The 17,933-nt window shown below is 41.5% G+C and overlaps 1 protein-coding gene across 1 annotated transcript in view; it reads left to right on the top strand.

The window, feature by feature from the left end:
• LOC124266982 overlaps positions 1 to 16,090 on the top strand; it is an 82,511-nt gene extending 66,421 nt beyond the window's left edge. Inside the window, exons 2-3 of the mRNA XM_046701825.1 lie at positions 8,762 to 9,679; positions 15,778 to 16,090. Of these exons, the coding sequence (XP_046557781.1) occupies positions 8,777 to 9,679; positions 15,778 to 15,927 (1,053 nt within the window). The 5' untranslated portion in view covers positions 8,762 to 8,776 and the 3' untranslated portion in view covers positions 15,928 to 16,090. The remainder of the gene's footprint in view (positions 1 to 8,761; positions 9,680 to 15,777) is intronic.
• Positions 16,091 to 17,933: the final 1,843 nt, after the last annotated feature.

Below are 17,933 nucleotides of genomic sequence, written 5' to 3'. Positions count from 1 at the left end.
CAAGGGGGTCACCCTTCCACTATACTGAGAGCCGTACCGGTGAAAACGGAGAAATACAACGACGGTAGAACTGAATCGTTTTCACCTCGGCAGTATAAGAGGTTAACCCAGGGCAACATCCCTGAGCTGATAATATCGGTGTTAGATATAAATCATAATCCCGTGAATATAGGATACCTTAGCATAACGCTGCACATAAATCGACTCCAAAACCAGTCTGCAGGGTGTCACCGTGATCGTGGAAGACACGATATTACTAACCAAGATCTTCCTACCCGACAACATACACTTCATGGGGGTGAAGTGCACCCCTGAACTATTATCAGAAAACCAGTTGGAAACTATATCGTAATAGTATTATAGCAATGTCTTGGCTTCGTCCCAACACTACACTTAACGATCTAGGGGACACGGAGGGATTCGACCAGCCTGGTGAGGAAGGCACCTTATACATCCTACACTTGAAAGACAACGTGTATAGGAGGGTGTCGTTATCAGATTTTAAAGAGCCTGAATGGTTACTAAACTTAACTCTCACCGCACCTTATATCTCCCTGAAACAAAATAATACTATCTCCGAGATTAGGAACAACGGCATGATTATAGGATCATTCGTTCCGGAATCTAGTGTCCAAGTCGTACCAATACCAGACCACTCGGGCAACATGTTAGCTTCCAGTGGGAGGGTAAAGACAGAGATAAAATTACTCGATCACCAAGAGGTTTTTAGAAATGTCGCGGAAAACTTCACATTCATCATAGACGTCTATCTCGGAGATACCTCGTTTCCTGGGCATCGTAACATTATAGATGATATGTTGATACGGTGGAAAGACAGGGCTAGTAACCAACGTTGCCTTATTATTAAGGTATCAGGAAATGACCCTGTACCAAGTCTTGAGGGGGTTCGTCTCTTTAATGGGCGTAGAGCTAAGACCCCGCTTTTTTACACGTACGCTGATCTAAGTATTATCAGCTTTAAGTACATTAATCGAAGGTTAAATGAAATCCAATTAAAATATATTATGGGGTTGAACTATATCCCTGAACTAGTACCAGAACACTAGATAGGCTATTAACTGAAACCCAATTAAAATATCTTTTGTAATATATATTATAGGCATACAGGATGGGGCTGTACCCAGTCGTAGAGGAAGTAGCAAAGACCCTGGAAACCGTAGACGGGTTCCGCTTGAGGCAGTTATGTGATGTAAAACGCCAACTAGAACAAGACCGCGACAAGCGGAAAGCACTATATAAGAAGTACCATAGAGCTTTCAATACCGTGGACGGGACTGATACTACCCTTATGGTAGCCAGCATGGGCCTAGGGGTGGCAGGTGTTGGGTTGTTAGCTACCATCGTGGCCGCACCTATAGTGATGGGGCTCGAAATAACAGCTGGGGTGACAGGGGTGTTGGGGGTGGTGCTTAAGCTTGTATCCCGCAGACTGCATCGTAAAGCATTGAAGCATAATGAGATCGGGGTTCTAGCTGAAGCAAAGCTTAACACCATAAGCGATCTTATTTCCACCGCACTCACTGACAGTAAGATCTCAGAGGAGGAGTTTCGTTTAGTCCTCTCTGAACTCGCAAAATATCATAGAATGAAACAAGAGATTCGATCCAAGTCTCGTAAGTCTGCTATAAGCGAGGATGAGAAAAAAAAGTACATAGAACAAGGGGTGAAAAAAGCCCAGCAAGCCTTTATTACAAACACCAAAGAGATCATAGGCGATTCACATTAAACTGTTTCGTCGAGGTAAACATGGCATAGCGGCACGTTAGACGCAGCCCAGATAATACAATCCCAGGATACCAACATACTTTCAGTAATGTCCCCGGTGGCTCAGTCGGTTAAGCGGTGCGGCTAAGAGGTGCGTTCGTATCCCGCTAGCGTCCCAAACTTTTTTATAGTAGGGGTAATGGTAGCAAGAGCTAAGGGTCCGACCAAAGCCTTCCGACCAAAGCCTTATTTGGGGAATAAGGCTTTGCAGAGGCTTTTGTTGGACTTGGTCCCGTACAATCATTCCTCTACTACTTATAGAGCAAGTGGCTGGAACAGAAAGACAGGTCATTATATCAGTCGGTTCGTTACAAGTATGTTCGGTATAAGCGTAGTTCATTATACGCGTTGCGACAATTGTATACAGCAAGTGGCTGGAACAGAAAGACAGGTCGTTATATCAGTCGGTTCGTTACAAGTGTGTTCGGTATAAGCGTAGTTCATTGTACGCGTTGCGACAATTGTATACAGCAAGTGGCTGGAGCAGAAAGACAGGTCGTTATATCAGTGGGTTCGTTACAAGTGTGTTCGGTATAAGCGTAGTTCGTTATACGCATTGCGACTATAGTATACAGCAAGTGTCTGGAACAGAAAGACAGGTCGTTATATCAGTCGGTTCGTTACAAGTGTGTTCGGTATAACCGTGGTTTACTGTGTACAGGATAAGTGGACGGGGTAATATAACTGCATTAGGGTTGACCGTCGTGCTGAAGGGGGCGGTGGGGTAGCCTAGTGGTTAAAGCGTTAGCTCATCACGCAGAAGACCCGGGTTCGATTCCCCACATGGGCACAATGTGTTAAGCCCATTTCTGGTGTCCCCCGCCGTGATATTGCTGGAATATTGCTAAAAGCGGCGTAAAACTAAACTCAGTCAGTCAGTCAGTCGTGCTGAAGACAATTGCAGGTAATGTAAGTGTTTGTGTATGCAATGTAAGTGTGTGTGTATGTGCTCGCGCAATCGCCTGTGTGTATGTGTGTGCTAGTGCAATTGTGTGTGTGTCTGTGTGTGTGGTGTAGTGTGGGTGAGTTAGTGTCACCGTGTTTGTATGTGTGGTCTAAATGTAAGTGTGTGGGCGAGTGCCTGCGAGTTTGTGTGCATGTGGTGTAGTGTGGGTGAGTTAGTGCCACCGTGTTTTATGTGGTGTGTGTGTGTGTGTTAATGCAAGTGTGTGTGCTAGTGTGTGTGTGTTAATATAAGTGTAATGTGTGGGTGGTGTAGGCTCTGTGTCTTAGTGCCACCGTATTTTATGTGTATGTGTGTGGTGTAGTCTGTGTGTGTTAGTGCAACCGTGTTTGTATATGTGGTGTTCATGTAATGTCTGTGCTAGTGCCTGTGTGTTTGTGTGTGTATAAAGCGAGAGTGTGTGTGTTGATATAAGCGTTCGTGCGTGGTGTGGGTGTGTTAGTGCAAGCGCGAGGGCGTGTTAATGTAAAAAAAAGCGTGTGTGTCTGTGTCTGCTAGTGCCAACGTGTGTTGTGTGTAAGCGCTCGCGTGCCAAGTAGAAGGCTCTTGCCTAATGCCAAGTAGAAGGCTCTTGCCTAATGCCAAGTAAGGCTCTTGCTGAACGGTGTGCTAGTAAAGTCTGTGATAGACTTACAACGAAATTATGTCCACAGTAGTCTTTTCCTTAAGGTACGGCGGGGCCGGGAATCGACACACGGACCTTCCCCTCTCCAGACAGACACTGCGCTACTACACCACGGATGCGCTCTAGCATTACTGCTGCTCTGGATCAAAGAGAACACGGCACTGGGACTATACTACACGTTCACGTATCGTGAGAAGGAGGTAACATCCCCCAGTCTGTTATGTAACTAAACAATTATACATTCACCGGCTGTATATATGTTAGAGTGCACGTCACACGCCAAATAGTCTGTCTCAAGTCCCCGAACCACATATTTTCCCTCCTGCCCAGCTATTCCTGCAGTGCGAAAGCCCTAAATGAAGCAAGTCTAGATTTCTTCAGGCTCTGAATCTCCCTTCTCACTGGGACTTTTCAATTTAAAACGAATTGTTTGTTTCAGTCAAAATTATATACATTCAGAGACTAAGTGTTAGTCTAATTGTTAAAGTTCTCAAAACAGCTGTAGACAACCTCTGTGCAGTGAGTGCTTCACAACAGCCAAGTCACAACAACCTACTTTCGTTATTGTTATACCTGAATATAATATCCTACCTGAACGGTGATGCGAGTTCTCGATGACATGAAGCGTTACGAGTTGCCTGCATTGAAATGTCATTTTCATTTTACGGTTAATCAATGCACCGCTTGACACGAGACAAATAACAGGTGAGTTTAGTTTACTCTGTAATAAATGTCCGTCCATGTACGTTACAAGGATATATCGAATGTCACCTTTCCGTTGTATTAACTAAAGTCGCCATCTTAATACCCTGCTTATGCTGAAAACGCCATGATCGGGACACCTTGTACCCGACAGCCATATTTCTGTTTGATGAGATAAGTATATTTGACTTTATTTTTCGAGTTTTGAATAATTTCAGGTTGCATATTGACATTTTATTACTATTACTTCATTAATTACCTACTACTACTGCTACTGCTACTGCTACTACTACTGCTACTACTACTACTACTACTACTACTGCTGCTGCTACTACTACTACTACCACTACTACTACTACTACTACCACCACTGCCACGTCACCGTTACTACTACCACCACCACTACTACTACAAGTACTACTACAACAAATTACTACTACTACTACTACTACTACTACTACAAGTACTACTACTACAAGTACTACTACTACTACTACTGCAACAACTACTACCACTACTATTACTACACCCACTACTACTACCATTATTATTGCTAAAAACATTTTTCGCGTCGTATCCACCGCTAAGCAGTGTTCACAGTGACGCTACATTAATTCAACCTATTATGATCGAATTCATTCTCAGATCCAAGGGACGAATATATGGGCCAGGGTAAATGTGTTTGTTTACATTGAGTTAGTGAGTGAGTTTAGTTTACGCTGTTGGAAGTAATATTCCAGCACTGCCATGGCAGGGATATCTAAAGTGGGCTCACAAATCACACCCAATTTTGGATTCGAACAGAAGCGAACAATTTAACCACTGAGCTACCGTCGCCATATGGATATAGGTGTGGAGACGCTGTACATAGTGCGAGGTCACGTCTATTTCCAAACGCTACTATTTAAACGAAAACACAAAAATCACGTGCATTGTCCATGAATAACATGACTACTATAGTGACGTACCATTGTAGCCGACTTAATATTATCGCCATGTCGCAAAATAGACGAGCTGCCATTGTATAAGAAACATGACTCTGTTATCATCTAACCTAAACACCTCGAAACTGGAAGAAAAGTGCCAGTTCGTTGACACCAGCGGAACCAATAGAATTCCTCTCTCAATCTTATCAGGTACCGTAGCTGTTGCTGACTTCAGGCTTGTTTTGTGCATTGTCTACATTGACAGATTTACATAAACGGAAGTGTGTTACGAATAGAACAAAATCAAGGTCGTTATCTCTATACCTCTGCTATTTAGGAGATTTTCACTTTGACAATTCTAAAAGTTAAACATTTAAAAGTATATTATCCATTTGAAACCAAGTGATATTTCATGCTGTTAAAACTAGTGTTTCTGCAACTACTAATACTAATTTAACCTTATAGTTTCAAATGAATATTATAAAAACATTAAATTATAATTCTAAATGAGTGAAATTCAAAAACGATGAAAATATATAGTCACGGTATATCGTTTCACGCTTCATTTTCTGTAGGGGCGGAGTGGTTAAAGCGTTTGCTCGTCACGCCGGGTTCGATTCCCCATATGGGTACAATGCGTGGAGTCCATTTCTGGTGCCCCCCGCCGTGATGTTGCTGGAATATTGCTATTCATAATATAGAAGCGGAAGCTTAACGTCGCTGCTGTGTTAAACACCTGTCTTAAAACACGAAATGTTGGACAGCTCAGACTTTATCATGACCATGTGTTAAGGAATCCCTTTTACAAAGCCATGATATATGGTGATCGGTTGAAGGTGTGTGTCTCCACCTCAGCTGGTGGCAACACATGCAAATGCAAGCCAAATATCCAGGTAAAATATACGAGAAAACACATTCAAAATTAGGAATCGTATCCAACATTGTATATTCAAAGCGTCGATTTTTAAACGGTGTGCACAATGTTATCAAGAAACGTTTTAACTATGAAAGCCAATATTGTTATAATAACAATAAAATCTTCGTGTATGTTAGTGGCACAATGTGATGGTACGGGACAGGTTGTGTTAGGACAGTGTTGCAGTCTAACTGTTAAATCCTTCGTTCAACAGGCCGAATATCCTGGTGCTCGTAATATCAATCACTAAAATGTTTAAGATTCGATAACTTACGTGTGACGGTCCAGGACCCCGTTTCAGAAAGTTATCGTAGCGCTACGACTGCCGTAAGACAATGTTAAGTATGGGAGTTACGGTCACCTTAGTACGCTTTGCTCGCTTTGTGAAATGGAACCCTGGGCCTCGTTTCAGAAAGCTATCGCAGCGCTACGACTGTCGTAAGTCTATGTTACATTATGGGAGTTACGGTCACCGTAGCGCTACCATCGCTTTGTGAAATGGAACCCTGGGCCCGTTTTAGAAAGCTATCGCAGTGCTACGACTGTCGTAAGTCTATGTTAAAGATAGGAGTTACGATAATCTTTGCTCTACGATAGTTTTGGACCCTGTAGTCAGAATATTGCATGGGCCAGTAGAAACACTCAAACCAATAGTACTGAAACCACCACGGTGTAAATACGGTTTAACGCAGCATGAAACATTCCAGCAGTATTTTAAATGCACTTTTCACTTAACAACAACCTACACGGTAAGACTGCTTTGCTTCAATATAGGTGTTTCTAAATTTTCCCATGGTAAGGGCTTTCAAAGAATTTTTTTTATATCATTCTTTTAGAGTGAGTGAGTATGGTTTGACGCCGCTTTTAGCAATATTCTAGCAATATCAGGGAGGGGGATACCAGAAATGGGCTTCACACATTGTACCCATGTGGGGAATCGAACCCGGGTCTTCGATGTGACGAGCGAACGCTTTAACCACGTGTAGGCTTCCCACCGCCCCTCATTCTTTCAGAACGTGAATATTTAATGTCAGTTGTTTTAATCTGCCATGTAATCTTTTGGGTTATGGGTTTGTAGCGGCATTGAAGGAGATAGAAATGACCTGTATTACTAGTGGGTTATCAATGTTGTCCTATATGACGTATCGAAAACAGTGTTGACCTTCACTATACTGTGTGTTTAATCTGGGACGGTCACATGTGCATAAGGGAGTGCACGTGTGCGTGAGAGCGTCAAAGATCTTTAAAAAAAACTGCGATAAAACGGTGGTTATATGTGTGTGTGTGTGTGTGTGTGTGTGTGTGTGTGTGTGTGTGTGTGTGTGTGTGTGTGTGTGTGTGTGTGTGTGTGTGTGTGTGTGTGTGTGTGTGTGTGTGTGTGTGTGAACCACAAAAGAAATGTCGCATCGATAGCGGTTTCTTAAAGCACATACTTTAATTCACTCTGTTTAACAATCAAAACGGAGGATTGAGTTCAAACCTGACATTATGATTAACACATTTTCGGGGATCACATTTAGAGTTCATACAAACAAAATCGCCAAAAAATGGTTCCATTAACTGACTGACTAAGTTTTAGTTTTACGCCGCTTTTAGCAATATTCCAGATACCCCAAAGTCAGCATTGTGTGTGGCCTCCATGGCCATCGATGAAAGCGTTGCATCGTCTGTACATGGAATGAATTAGCCAGTTGATGAAGGCCATAGGCACTTGGGTCCATACTCTGCGAAATGCCTGATAGAGCCCAGCCGTATGTATGTATGTATGTATGTATGTGTGTGTGTGTGTGTGTGTGTGTGTGTGTGTGTGTGTGTGTGTGTGTGTGTGTGTAAGTATGTATGTATACGTTTAATGTATGTATGTATGCATATATGTAGGTGTGTATGTATGTGTGTGTATGTATGTATGTATGTATACGTTTAGTGTATGTATGTATGTGTGTGTGTGTGTATGTATGTATGTATGTATGTATACGTTTAGTGTATGTATGTGTGTAATATGTATGTATGTATATATGTATGTATGTGTGTGTATGTATGTATGTATGTATGTGTATGTGTATGTATGTATACGTTTAGTGTGTGTATGTATGTATGTGTGTGTGTGTATGTATGTTTGTATGTATGTATGTATACGTTTAGTGTGTGTATGTATGTATGTATGTATGTATACGTTTAGTGTGTGTGTGTATGTTTGTATGTATGTATGTATGTATGTATACGTTTAGTGTATGTATGTATGTATGTATGTATGTATGTATGTATGTATGTATGTATGTATGTATGTATGTATGCATGTATGTATGTATGTAAGTATACGGTTATAGCTATTTTGAGTGTACATACAGAGTCGGTTCCCATTAAATCTGTATGTTTCTGAAAACTAGATTATTTGGACACAACAATAGTTGTTAAATACTGTTAAATCATTGGTGGTGTGTTAATGGGTGATTCATACACTGGACCCAGTTACGTGGAATCGAACTCGGATCTACGCCAGTACAAGTTAGCACTGTAACCACTGTGCCTCCCCAAAATAGAAGATAATCATCATGTTGATATCATGAAAATCATAATGATTGGCATTTCGTGAGTGAGTGAGTGAGTGAGTTTTACGCTTTAAGCAATATTCTAGCAATAACACGGCGGGGGACACCAGAAATGGGCTTCACACATTGTACCCATGTGGGGAATCGAACCCGGGTTTTTGCGAACCGGGGTCTTCGGCGTGACGAGCGAAAGCTTGAACCACTAGGCTACCCCTCCACCCTACCATTTTAGTGACTAAGAGATGTTCGTTGTCAAAAGTCCGAATCGCTGATATTTTTCAATTTCAATTTCAGGAAATTGCATAGTGAATGCATCGAAGAATGCATCCCCACTGGACACCGGGTGTCACGTGTGCATTACTTCTCGCTGTCACATTGTCACCTTTTCTCGCCGTTGAAAGCAGAAAGTCAAATCAGCAAACAGATACATCAATGAAATTACCACGCGAATTCAGAAATGGTGGCGTTCCAACCCGTTCACTGTATAAAGTTGGACCCGTAACCGTAAATGTTGCCTCTCGCCCCATGGAAATGAAAGTGGAGAATATGCATGGACGCAATCCCCTTTCAGCCCAACTTGGAATTGATCTGCCAGAATCCCTAGACCTACAAAGTCGTGTCGATGGAATCTCTCTCAGCATCAGGGTTACTAGAGCTGCAGATCTGAGAATCAGAAACTACCAGTTTCGGGACTCCGACTGTGTCGACGTGTCTTGGAAAGCTACTACCTGTGTCACGGAGGTCCTGACCGATTGCTTGGACCTTGGAAAGGGCCACTGGTACGGGGCATCTGAACTCCGAGAACAACTCTGGCCGCTGGAGAAGGTGAGCACGAACATGATGCCCTTCGTCGGGACGGATAGCGACTTCTCCGACAACTACGGTCCTGTCCAGGAGCGAATGTTCTTTAGTTCCGAAGGACAAGGGATCTATATTGAAGAAGACATCCCACTGTTTGTAAGCATCAACGCAACCGGGGATAAGAAGTTGTGTCTCCAGGCTAAATATGATGAGTATTGGTATTCCAGTGGTGGCGTCAATCTCCCTGAGCTGAACTACACAGTATGCATGGCTCAGGATGCCAGGAGTATCCACCAGCTCTTGTCAGACCGGTACATCCAGAAGCCAGAAGGAACTCCAAATCCTCTGCTGTTCCATACACCTATCTGGGCAACATGGGCAAAATATAAAGTCAACATCACGCAAGCAAAGGTAATAGATTTTGTCAATGATATCAAGAAGTACAACTTTACAATAAGTCAGATAGGAATTGATGACGATTGGACCCCAAAATATGGGGACTTGGTCTTCAATCCTGAAACGTTCCCAGATCCCAAAAGCATGGTGGATACACTACACAGTCAAAATATTGCCGTGGCTCTTTGGGTCCATCCTTTCGTTAATATCGATACCAAAGCATTTCCATACCTGGCGAGTCAAGGATGGCTGATTCCAGATGTTTCTGGGACAAGACCTGCTTTGACGACTTGGTGGAACGGGCCGATGGCGGGTCATATTGACTTCAGCAACCCTGTCGCAGTGAAGTGGTATCTGGACGAACTCGGCGCCCTGAAGACCAACTATGGAATTGACACCTTCAAATTTGATGCAGGCGATGTAACCTACTTGCCACCAAAATGTAAAGCAAACCAAACATTTTCCAATCGTAATCACTACACACGACTGTATGCCACTGCGGCTCATAATAGCGACACCACTCAGAATCGGGTAGAAGTCCGCACAGGTTTGAGAACGCAGCACCTTCCCATATATGTCAGGGCGTTGGATAAGAATTCAATCTGGACCTTCCAGGAAGGATTTAGGACCATAATAACTAATGTTTTGACTTTCGGACTACTGGGATATCCATTCATTCTGCCGGATTATATTGGAGGAAATAGCTATGTTGCATACCCAGACCCTGAGCTGTTTATCAGATGGGTACAAGCCAACGCTCTCATGCCACTTATGCAGTTCTCACTGGAACCTTGGGCATACAACAACATCACTGTCATAGAAGTAGCTCAGGAGATGGTTCAACTCCATGCGAAGTATGCTGACAAGATCATAGGTCTGGCTAACGACTCCTTAACGACAGGCTACCCTATCAACAGGCCCCTGTGGTGGATAGCGCCCACAGATGAAGCAGCCCTGACCGTGGATGATCAGTTTCTGCTTGGTGATGATGTATTGGTGGCACCTGTTGTGGAACAAGGGGCGACAATGAGAAGAATATATCTTCCTGCCGGTAGATGGCGCGATGAACTAAAGGGACAGACACAAAATGGAGGGAAATGGATCGACTATCCTGTTACCTTACGAGACCTTCCATATTTCACTAAAATAGCTTGATGTTGACAATTCATCTCGTAATTAACATCGTTTCTCTTGATGGCGATTAAACATCTTTAGAACTCTCTTTGTAACAGTTCCATAGTCTGTCAAACTACCAGTGTTCCCCATTTACTAGGTTGTCAACTGTTATAGGTGTCCGGCTAGTTAGACATGTCCTCGCGGATTGGTTATATTCTAGGAGGCGTCATTGCTGTATTTAAATGTCGACGCCAGACCATACCGTAATCAAACGAAAAAGAGTACACTGGAGTAAACTCACCCACTTAAGATCTTAATGATTAATGACACCGGTACCCTCACTAACACTCTGAGTTTGAGCAGATAGACTTTGCGTTGTCATGCTGATGGGTCGGGTTCAGTAATTAGCTATTAGCGTCCTTAGTTGCTCTGAATGTCCTGGGTTCGAACCAAGTGTACTATATTTCTTTCTCTGAATAGTCGCGATGTTAAAAACAACTACACTCCACAACCCACAATCCACACTCCAGACCCCAAACCGCTATCTATTTCTCTATCGCCCTCAAAAATAGCGTGTTAGAATATGACCCAATGAGTCGATGACCAAATTTTTATATCCAGTCTTGGTATTGCTACTCTTTTCGCAAACACCTCAAGACTTCGATAATTATCATCGATCTATTCATATAATCAACTTTTATTCCATGTAAGCCAAGAGATGATAAAATTAATTTGTAATTTAACAGAAAGGACTTAAAATACCGTTAGGTAAATATATATATATATATGTTTTGTATGTGGACAATAAGAAAAAAGCATGTGAATAATGACAGAATTATTTATTCCAAACAGACACCATGGTTAAAGCTAAATAAACTTATCCTTTTTGAGAACACCCGTCCGCTATTTTATCCTCGATATATTCATATACAGTATCACCATCATTTTGCTTGTGTGCCCTCTTTTATTTCTTTATCTCTAGATCTTTCGGCTGATATTCGAGAAGGGTATTCTCTTCACTGAAGGCGATACTATATTTACATTAGATGTAAGGTGTTAAGACAACAAACCGTATACAAAGCGAGACTCTCCATTAAAATACCCTAAATAACATGTGATATCCATAAGGAAAAAAACAAGCCCATACGAAGCACACGTAAAATGATGATATATCATCGTTGACGTTAACCGCGGTCGCTTGTTGACGTGAAACTGATACTATTGATGATGACTTTGATGATGTTAAACAGGTCCCATTGTTAGCTTACACCATTTTCGTTGAACACGAACGCACGAACACGAACGCACGCGCACGCGCACACACACACACACACACACACACCGCTCTGAAAACCGTTCCTACGCCCCTGTATCACATTAAAGATCAATAAATTTAGAAATTAAAAGCTGATGACGATGAACAATAACAATACTAGTGTATCACAGATAAGGTATTATTGATCACAGACAAGGTATTATTGATCACAGACAAGGTATTATTGATCACAGATAAGGTATTATTGATCACAGATATTATTAAAAAGAACAGTACAATATTAAAACGGGCCATGGATCGCCAGCAACTGATGTTAGATCGCCATACTAAGGTCAATGGGGACGATTACACTATATATGCATTGTGGTAGAGCGAACTGTATTTCTTTTCTGAGATGCCAAATTGAAAACTGTCTAAGGTTAATTACGATTAATATAAGGGACCTAAAATGCAAAAGTGTACTTTATCGCCTGATAAAGTACTGTCGGCGACTTTGATCCTTTAGTAAAGCATCTTAGACCATCTTAAATATGGACCTCTGTATACTTGTAGCCTTGAATGAAATGAAGTGAAGTTCACTTCAGTCAATGAACACGCCTCCGGGGTGCCATTGTACAAAGCTATCTTAGCGCTGAGGTGACCGTAACTTAAAGTAGACTTAGCGCTAAAGTTGTTTTGTACAACGGCACCGGTTCCCAATGTAGGTCACTGACCTGGCCTCACGTGCAGTACCAGTGGGTACAAAACTTCACCGACAGGCGCACACATCTGACGGCAGGCGTCGGCCACCCGACCACCAAGGACTATACTGACGATGGAAAATAGCGGTCCGTCTTCCACTTTGTCTGCGGATGACAGATAGGGTCACTCGGTCACGGTGACCGCCATGTCATGTGATTAGTTTTTTAATTGAATAATTTTGACTATTTTTAACATGCAAAAATAAAGCTGGGCACTGTTGTCTACCATCTTAACTACCATCCGTTTGACAATGCTTATGTATCTAGAAATCGCTGCATGTCTATTAATGTGATAGGTTGGTTAGACTCGGTGACTTGGTTGGTTTCATGTCATGAGCCATGACGGCGCTCATTAGATTAATCACTGGTCAAGATTTATCAATTTGCAGTCCGTCTTCATCATATAGCTGGACTATTGCTAACATTAGTTTCCGTCATTTTTGTGTTATTATGGGTTCTAGTGCTTTTATATTGTTGCTTTTCTGTCGGTGTACGGTGGGTTCGAATCCGAGAGTTCTGTTCCCAACTTTGTTGGCGGCCATGTTGGTGCATTTTGTCACAATAGTATCACCCGTTGAAAGTTTCGTAATCGACTATGTAAATCTGTAGACAACTTTGTCAACTGTAGACAACTATGTAGGACTCTTTTGACGATCTAACTGGTAATCATATTAAGAAATAACTCGGGAGTGAGAAAAAAGTCCCCATTCGGTCCAATTTTGGGATGACACGATTCAGCTCTCAACAAAATATATACAAGAGCAATGCATTCTGCTCTGTATCTGCCAGCTCGACCACCTACCTCGTGTATGAAGGTGTTACTTCAAGCCATCTGATCAAACACGGACCAGGAAGTGGCAGGCTTATTGATCTTGTGATCATGAGAAGTAGAGTAAAGCGAATTAATGACGGCCACTATACAAAGACGGGCGAATTGTTTTCTCAAACTTCTCTCAGTCATAGCGTCGTTTCAGATACAAAGTAACAAAGTAACATAAATGTCTTCAAACAACGTCTTTGTGTGGCATTTTAGAAATTGGGAAGTAAAATATAAACAAACTTTTGGATAGCAACTTTTTAATTCGTGGGTGCCACTTTTCAATACAGGATATGGTAAGGTTGTCAAGCAGGAAAATGTCATGTTCTTCAAACAAGAGTTCAGTTTGCACAGAGGAGGTTTACCTGTCCTTTGTAAATACATTGAATCACTTTGAGTCGTGGGATACGCTCTCCTTTCATTGTCCAGTTATTTTCATTCCCGCTAAAACGAATTCTTGGCTGACTGGATTCTTGGAAAAATGTTAATAAAAACCACAATGGGCTCCTCGAAATACGATGACGTAGGAAACGTCTCACATGAATGGCACTTCACTTGGTAAACTTTTCAATGTCAATATTTTGTTTAACTAATACCTAACATCATGAACAACTGTGAAAAGGTGCCCAAACCCATTCATTAGTCTATATAAAAATGCGTCATAAACGTTGGTAAATATTATTTTGCTAGATCAAACAAAAGCTCTCGCAGGAAGGTGCACGTGGCATAGGATATGAGTTGTCACTATAAATAGATATGAACCAAGAAGTTACATTGTGTTTATCCAAGAGGCGACTGGCTGTTACAAAAAGCTGTACGTAAAGACGTCTTCTCAACCGGGTACTTCTTTAGGCTTCGACTGAGACTAGAAGATGGACGTACGGACATGTGTACTCATTCTGGTGGTGTGTGGTCTTCTCGTGGATGGAGCCCCTCCAGAAGAGAGAGGGCCTCCTCTATATGATAAATACTCGAAAACAGGTACCGTATGTTCGAGAGTTTGATATAGTCTAGTAGCTCACTGGAGACATTCTATTACCCCAGGGTCCACTTACTCAAAGCGACTTTAGCGCTAGGACTATCAGTAACCACTATATATCGGACCTGACATAGTCGTTGCGTTTAGGCCGCTTTCGAGCAAGCAGCACTTTTAATTCGATTTCACCAATGAGTTTGATTACAAATTATTACGATGACTGTTAATTTAGTTCCAGAAGTTGGCAACTTGTAAATACAGCAAAGACGCTTCACAGTATGCTTTTAAAACATGACTTTTACGGAGGTACGCAATTGAATGAATGTTGTTTTACCAGATAGTAGTATTGTCACTGCGTGTCATTGTTTACGTCATGTTGATTTTAATAGCTTCACGGTAATGCTTTTCCCAACAGAATGGGTAATCAGAAACTACTTCGATATTTCAAAGTTAAATAAACTGACGAACAAAAGAAACTACACACCTGGTCTTGCGCTGTCAGCATCGCAATTGGCTGCGATATATGTGGTGTTTTATCCACAGGTACACAGCGTATATAACTTGTAACACCTTCCAAAATATCTGAGTTATCATTTAGAAAAAAAACACCCAAAGTACCAGGTGTGGACTTTCCTTCGTACGTCAGTTTTGATTTGTTCGTTTAACGTCGCACTTTAGACCACTCGTTCATCCTTTTGAATCTTACGCCATGAGAACCATCTACAACTTGGTATTGTCTAACAACGCATTTCGCTCATCTGCATCTGTAATTTTTGTCAACGCCGCACTCAGCAATATTCCAGCTATATATCGACGGTCTGTACATACTCGAGTCTGAGCCAGACAATATAGTGAGTGACATTATGACTGACTGACTGAATGAGTTTGGTTTTACGCCGCTTTTAGCAATATTCCAGCAACATCACGGCGGGGGACACCAGAAATGGGCTTCACACATTGTACCAATGTGGGGATTCGAAGCCGGGTCTTCGGTGTGACAAGCCAACGCTTTAACCACGTGTAGGCTACCCCACCGCCCACAGTGACATTATGAGCATCGATCTAGGCAATTGTGATATGATAACATGCATCAGCCAAGTCAGCGATGACGTTAGTCGCCTCCGACGTCATGTGGCTGGACTAGACATGAATCATGCTTTCAGCTGATACACTTGGGTTTTTTTTCAGTTTCCATACTTGGAAGGATTCTCGACTCCGTCTGCCAGGTCTGTGCCAGGTTCAACTTACCATGCAGAGGGGTTCGATGTTTCAAACAAGGGTGACACGTCTTATAACTTGGTACTGTCTTTGGAAACTGAGGTCATGTGGACAATTTGACATGCGCAAGTAGAATGCGCTGATTATGGTAAAGCAGAAGATCATTGTGCTAGCCCTTTTCTAAGGGGACGTTATACACGTGAATTCCGAAAATGAGCCGGTTGAAGAAAGTGTGGAATACATGTTATCATTACTATGTTATTAGTATATATCAGGCAAAACGTTTTGATCCTTTTGTTAAACATTTGTACAAAATATTTTGTATCTAAAAGAATCACCAAGTGATACTTGAATAATTTCGTTGTATTTGAATATGAAAAGATTGTGAATACAAAACTAAAGTTTTGATTGTTCTTTTTAGTTTTTATTTAGCGTATTTTTTAATCTTCTGTTGAACTTTGCCATTTTGCAACATCAGTGGCAATTGCATTCGTGAGAACTCGTCAATCCGCGATCAGGTGAATGGCGACTCGTGTCTCTGTCGTGGCCATGTTCCCAACTTGGTTTTGTCTTTGTGTCAAAGGGGCCTGGTACAAAACACAGTCAACTTGCTGCAACACATCCAACATTTCTGGAATGCAGGGATACCAATCAATAATACCCACATCTGACTAAACTACACAATTCCTTGATGAAATAGCCCCATTATATATACTCACACGCAAAAGAAACGCAAGTCTAGTATAAGGTATATATGTATATAATTTTCTCCATTAAATACAAGAAATGCCAACAGGGTCAGATAGACAAACAATTGAGTTGAGACAATTCATTTCGGCAAAGACTGATGACATCATTAAATTTTCTAAAGGTAAAGGGATTACACAGGTTCTGGTCAATAGCCAATGTCAGTCAGTACCTAGTGTGACCCTGGGTTTTTTTCAATTTGAGTTAAGCGTGGCGTTGTTAAACAAGGAGTGATAGGCCCAATCTTTGTTTACAGTCTTCTGCACATTAATGGTGGTGACAATTCGTGCATGTTCGATTTCACAAGAAGTGTGTGTATGATGTTCACTGGTATGGAGCGTTTTGGTGATTCCTTCTTTTGATGTGTTTCTGCTAGAGCCTTCCAAAACGCAAAGAAAATATTGATAACATCACCAGGCTTCACTGTATGCCAAATACTCATATCAGTTTAGGGTTCCGAGTTTGTTTCCTATTTGGATAAAAACTTGCGTTTTTTTGCGTGTGAGTATAGTTCACATCTACTTTATAGCTATTTGAGCCAGATTATACGATAATCTGTAGTAGCTGGAATTGTGACCAACAAGGATCTTGCGAATAGATTATATAAATTCCGTAATAACTCTTTTACATTGTCTTATACCGCCTCGACTGGCTGGCCCGTGTTAGTTGTCCGTTGCCAAATCGTCTTGGATGTTACGGAAAGGGGCGAGACTTGACAAATGTCTCTGCTCGTCTGAATGCTTTTCCTGGATTCAGATTGTCTGTACATGTAAAATTATCTGCCCTTGACAGGCAAAGCAACTACGCTATAGTCTTGCAGTGAAAACGTACCGATGAATTTCACTTTAAACCAAGAAGTAAATCAAATAAAGTGAAATTAGGATTGGCAAAGTTAAGTTTATGAGTATTCGCAATTGAACATTTAAATCTCAGAATTTATTCAACTTAGGACAAAAGTCGTTTAACAAACGATCATAGATTCAAATTGCCATTATTGGTGTGCCTTACAAGGGGGTAAGCGCAATAGTTGAAACAGTGAAACAAATGCACGTGCGTTACGTGATGAGCGTTAACTTAGACCAACCCTACTTGTTGTCGGTGTTTCATTTAACGTGCGTACCCCTGTAATGCAAAACAATAATAGCGATTTGAAACAATTATAGCGATTTGAAACAACGATCGTTTGTTAAACAACATTTATCCTAAGTTGAATAAAATTCTGAGACTTAAATGTTCAATTGGCAAAGTAAAATTATGAGGATATGCAATCTTAATTTCATGGGTTTGTCTTCACTGTAAACAGACTATAACATGTCACCATAAATGGTCGACTGAAATATTCCCTCCTGCCATGCTTATGTTAATAATAAAAAAAAGTT

This window comes from Haliotis rubra, unplaced genomic scaffold, assembly GCF_003918875.1.
Source record: "Haliotis rubra isolate DU_JTF1 unplaced genomic scaffold, ASM391887v1 Scf1290, whole genome shotgun sequence".
NCBI lineage: Eukaryota > Metazoa > Mollusca > Gastropoda > Lepetellida > Haliotidae > Haliotis > Haliotis rubra.
The sequence above is the reverse complement of the archived record's forward strand: the minus strand, read 5'-3'. Positions and strand labels throughout refer to the sequence as shown.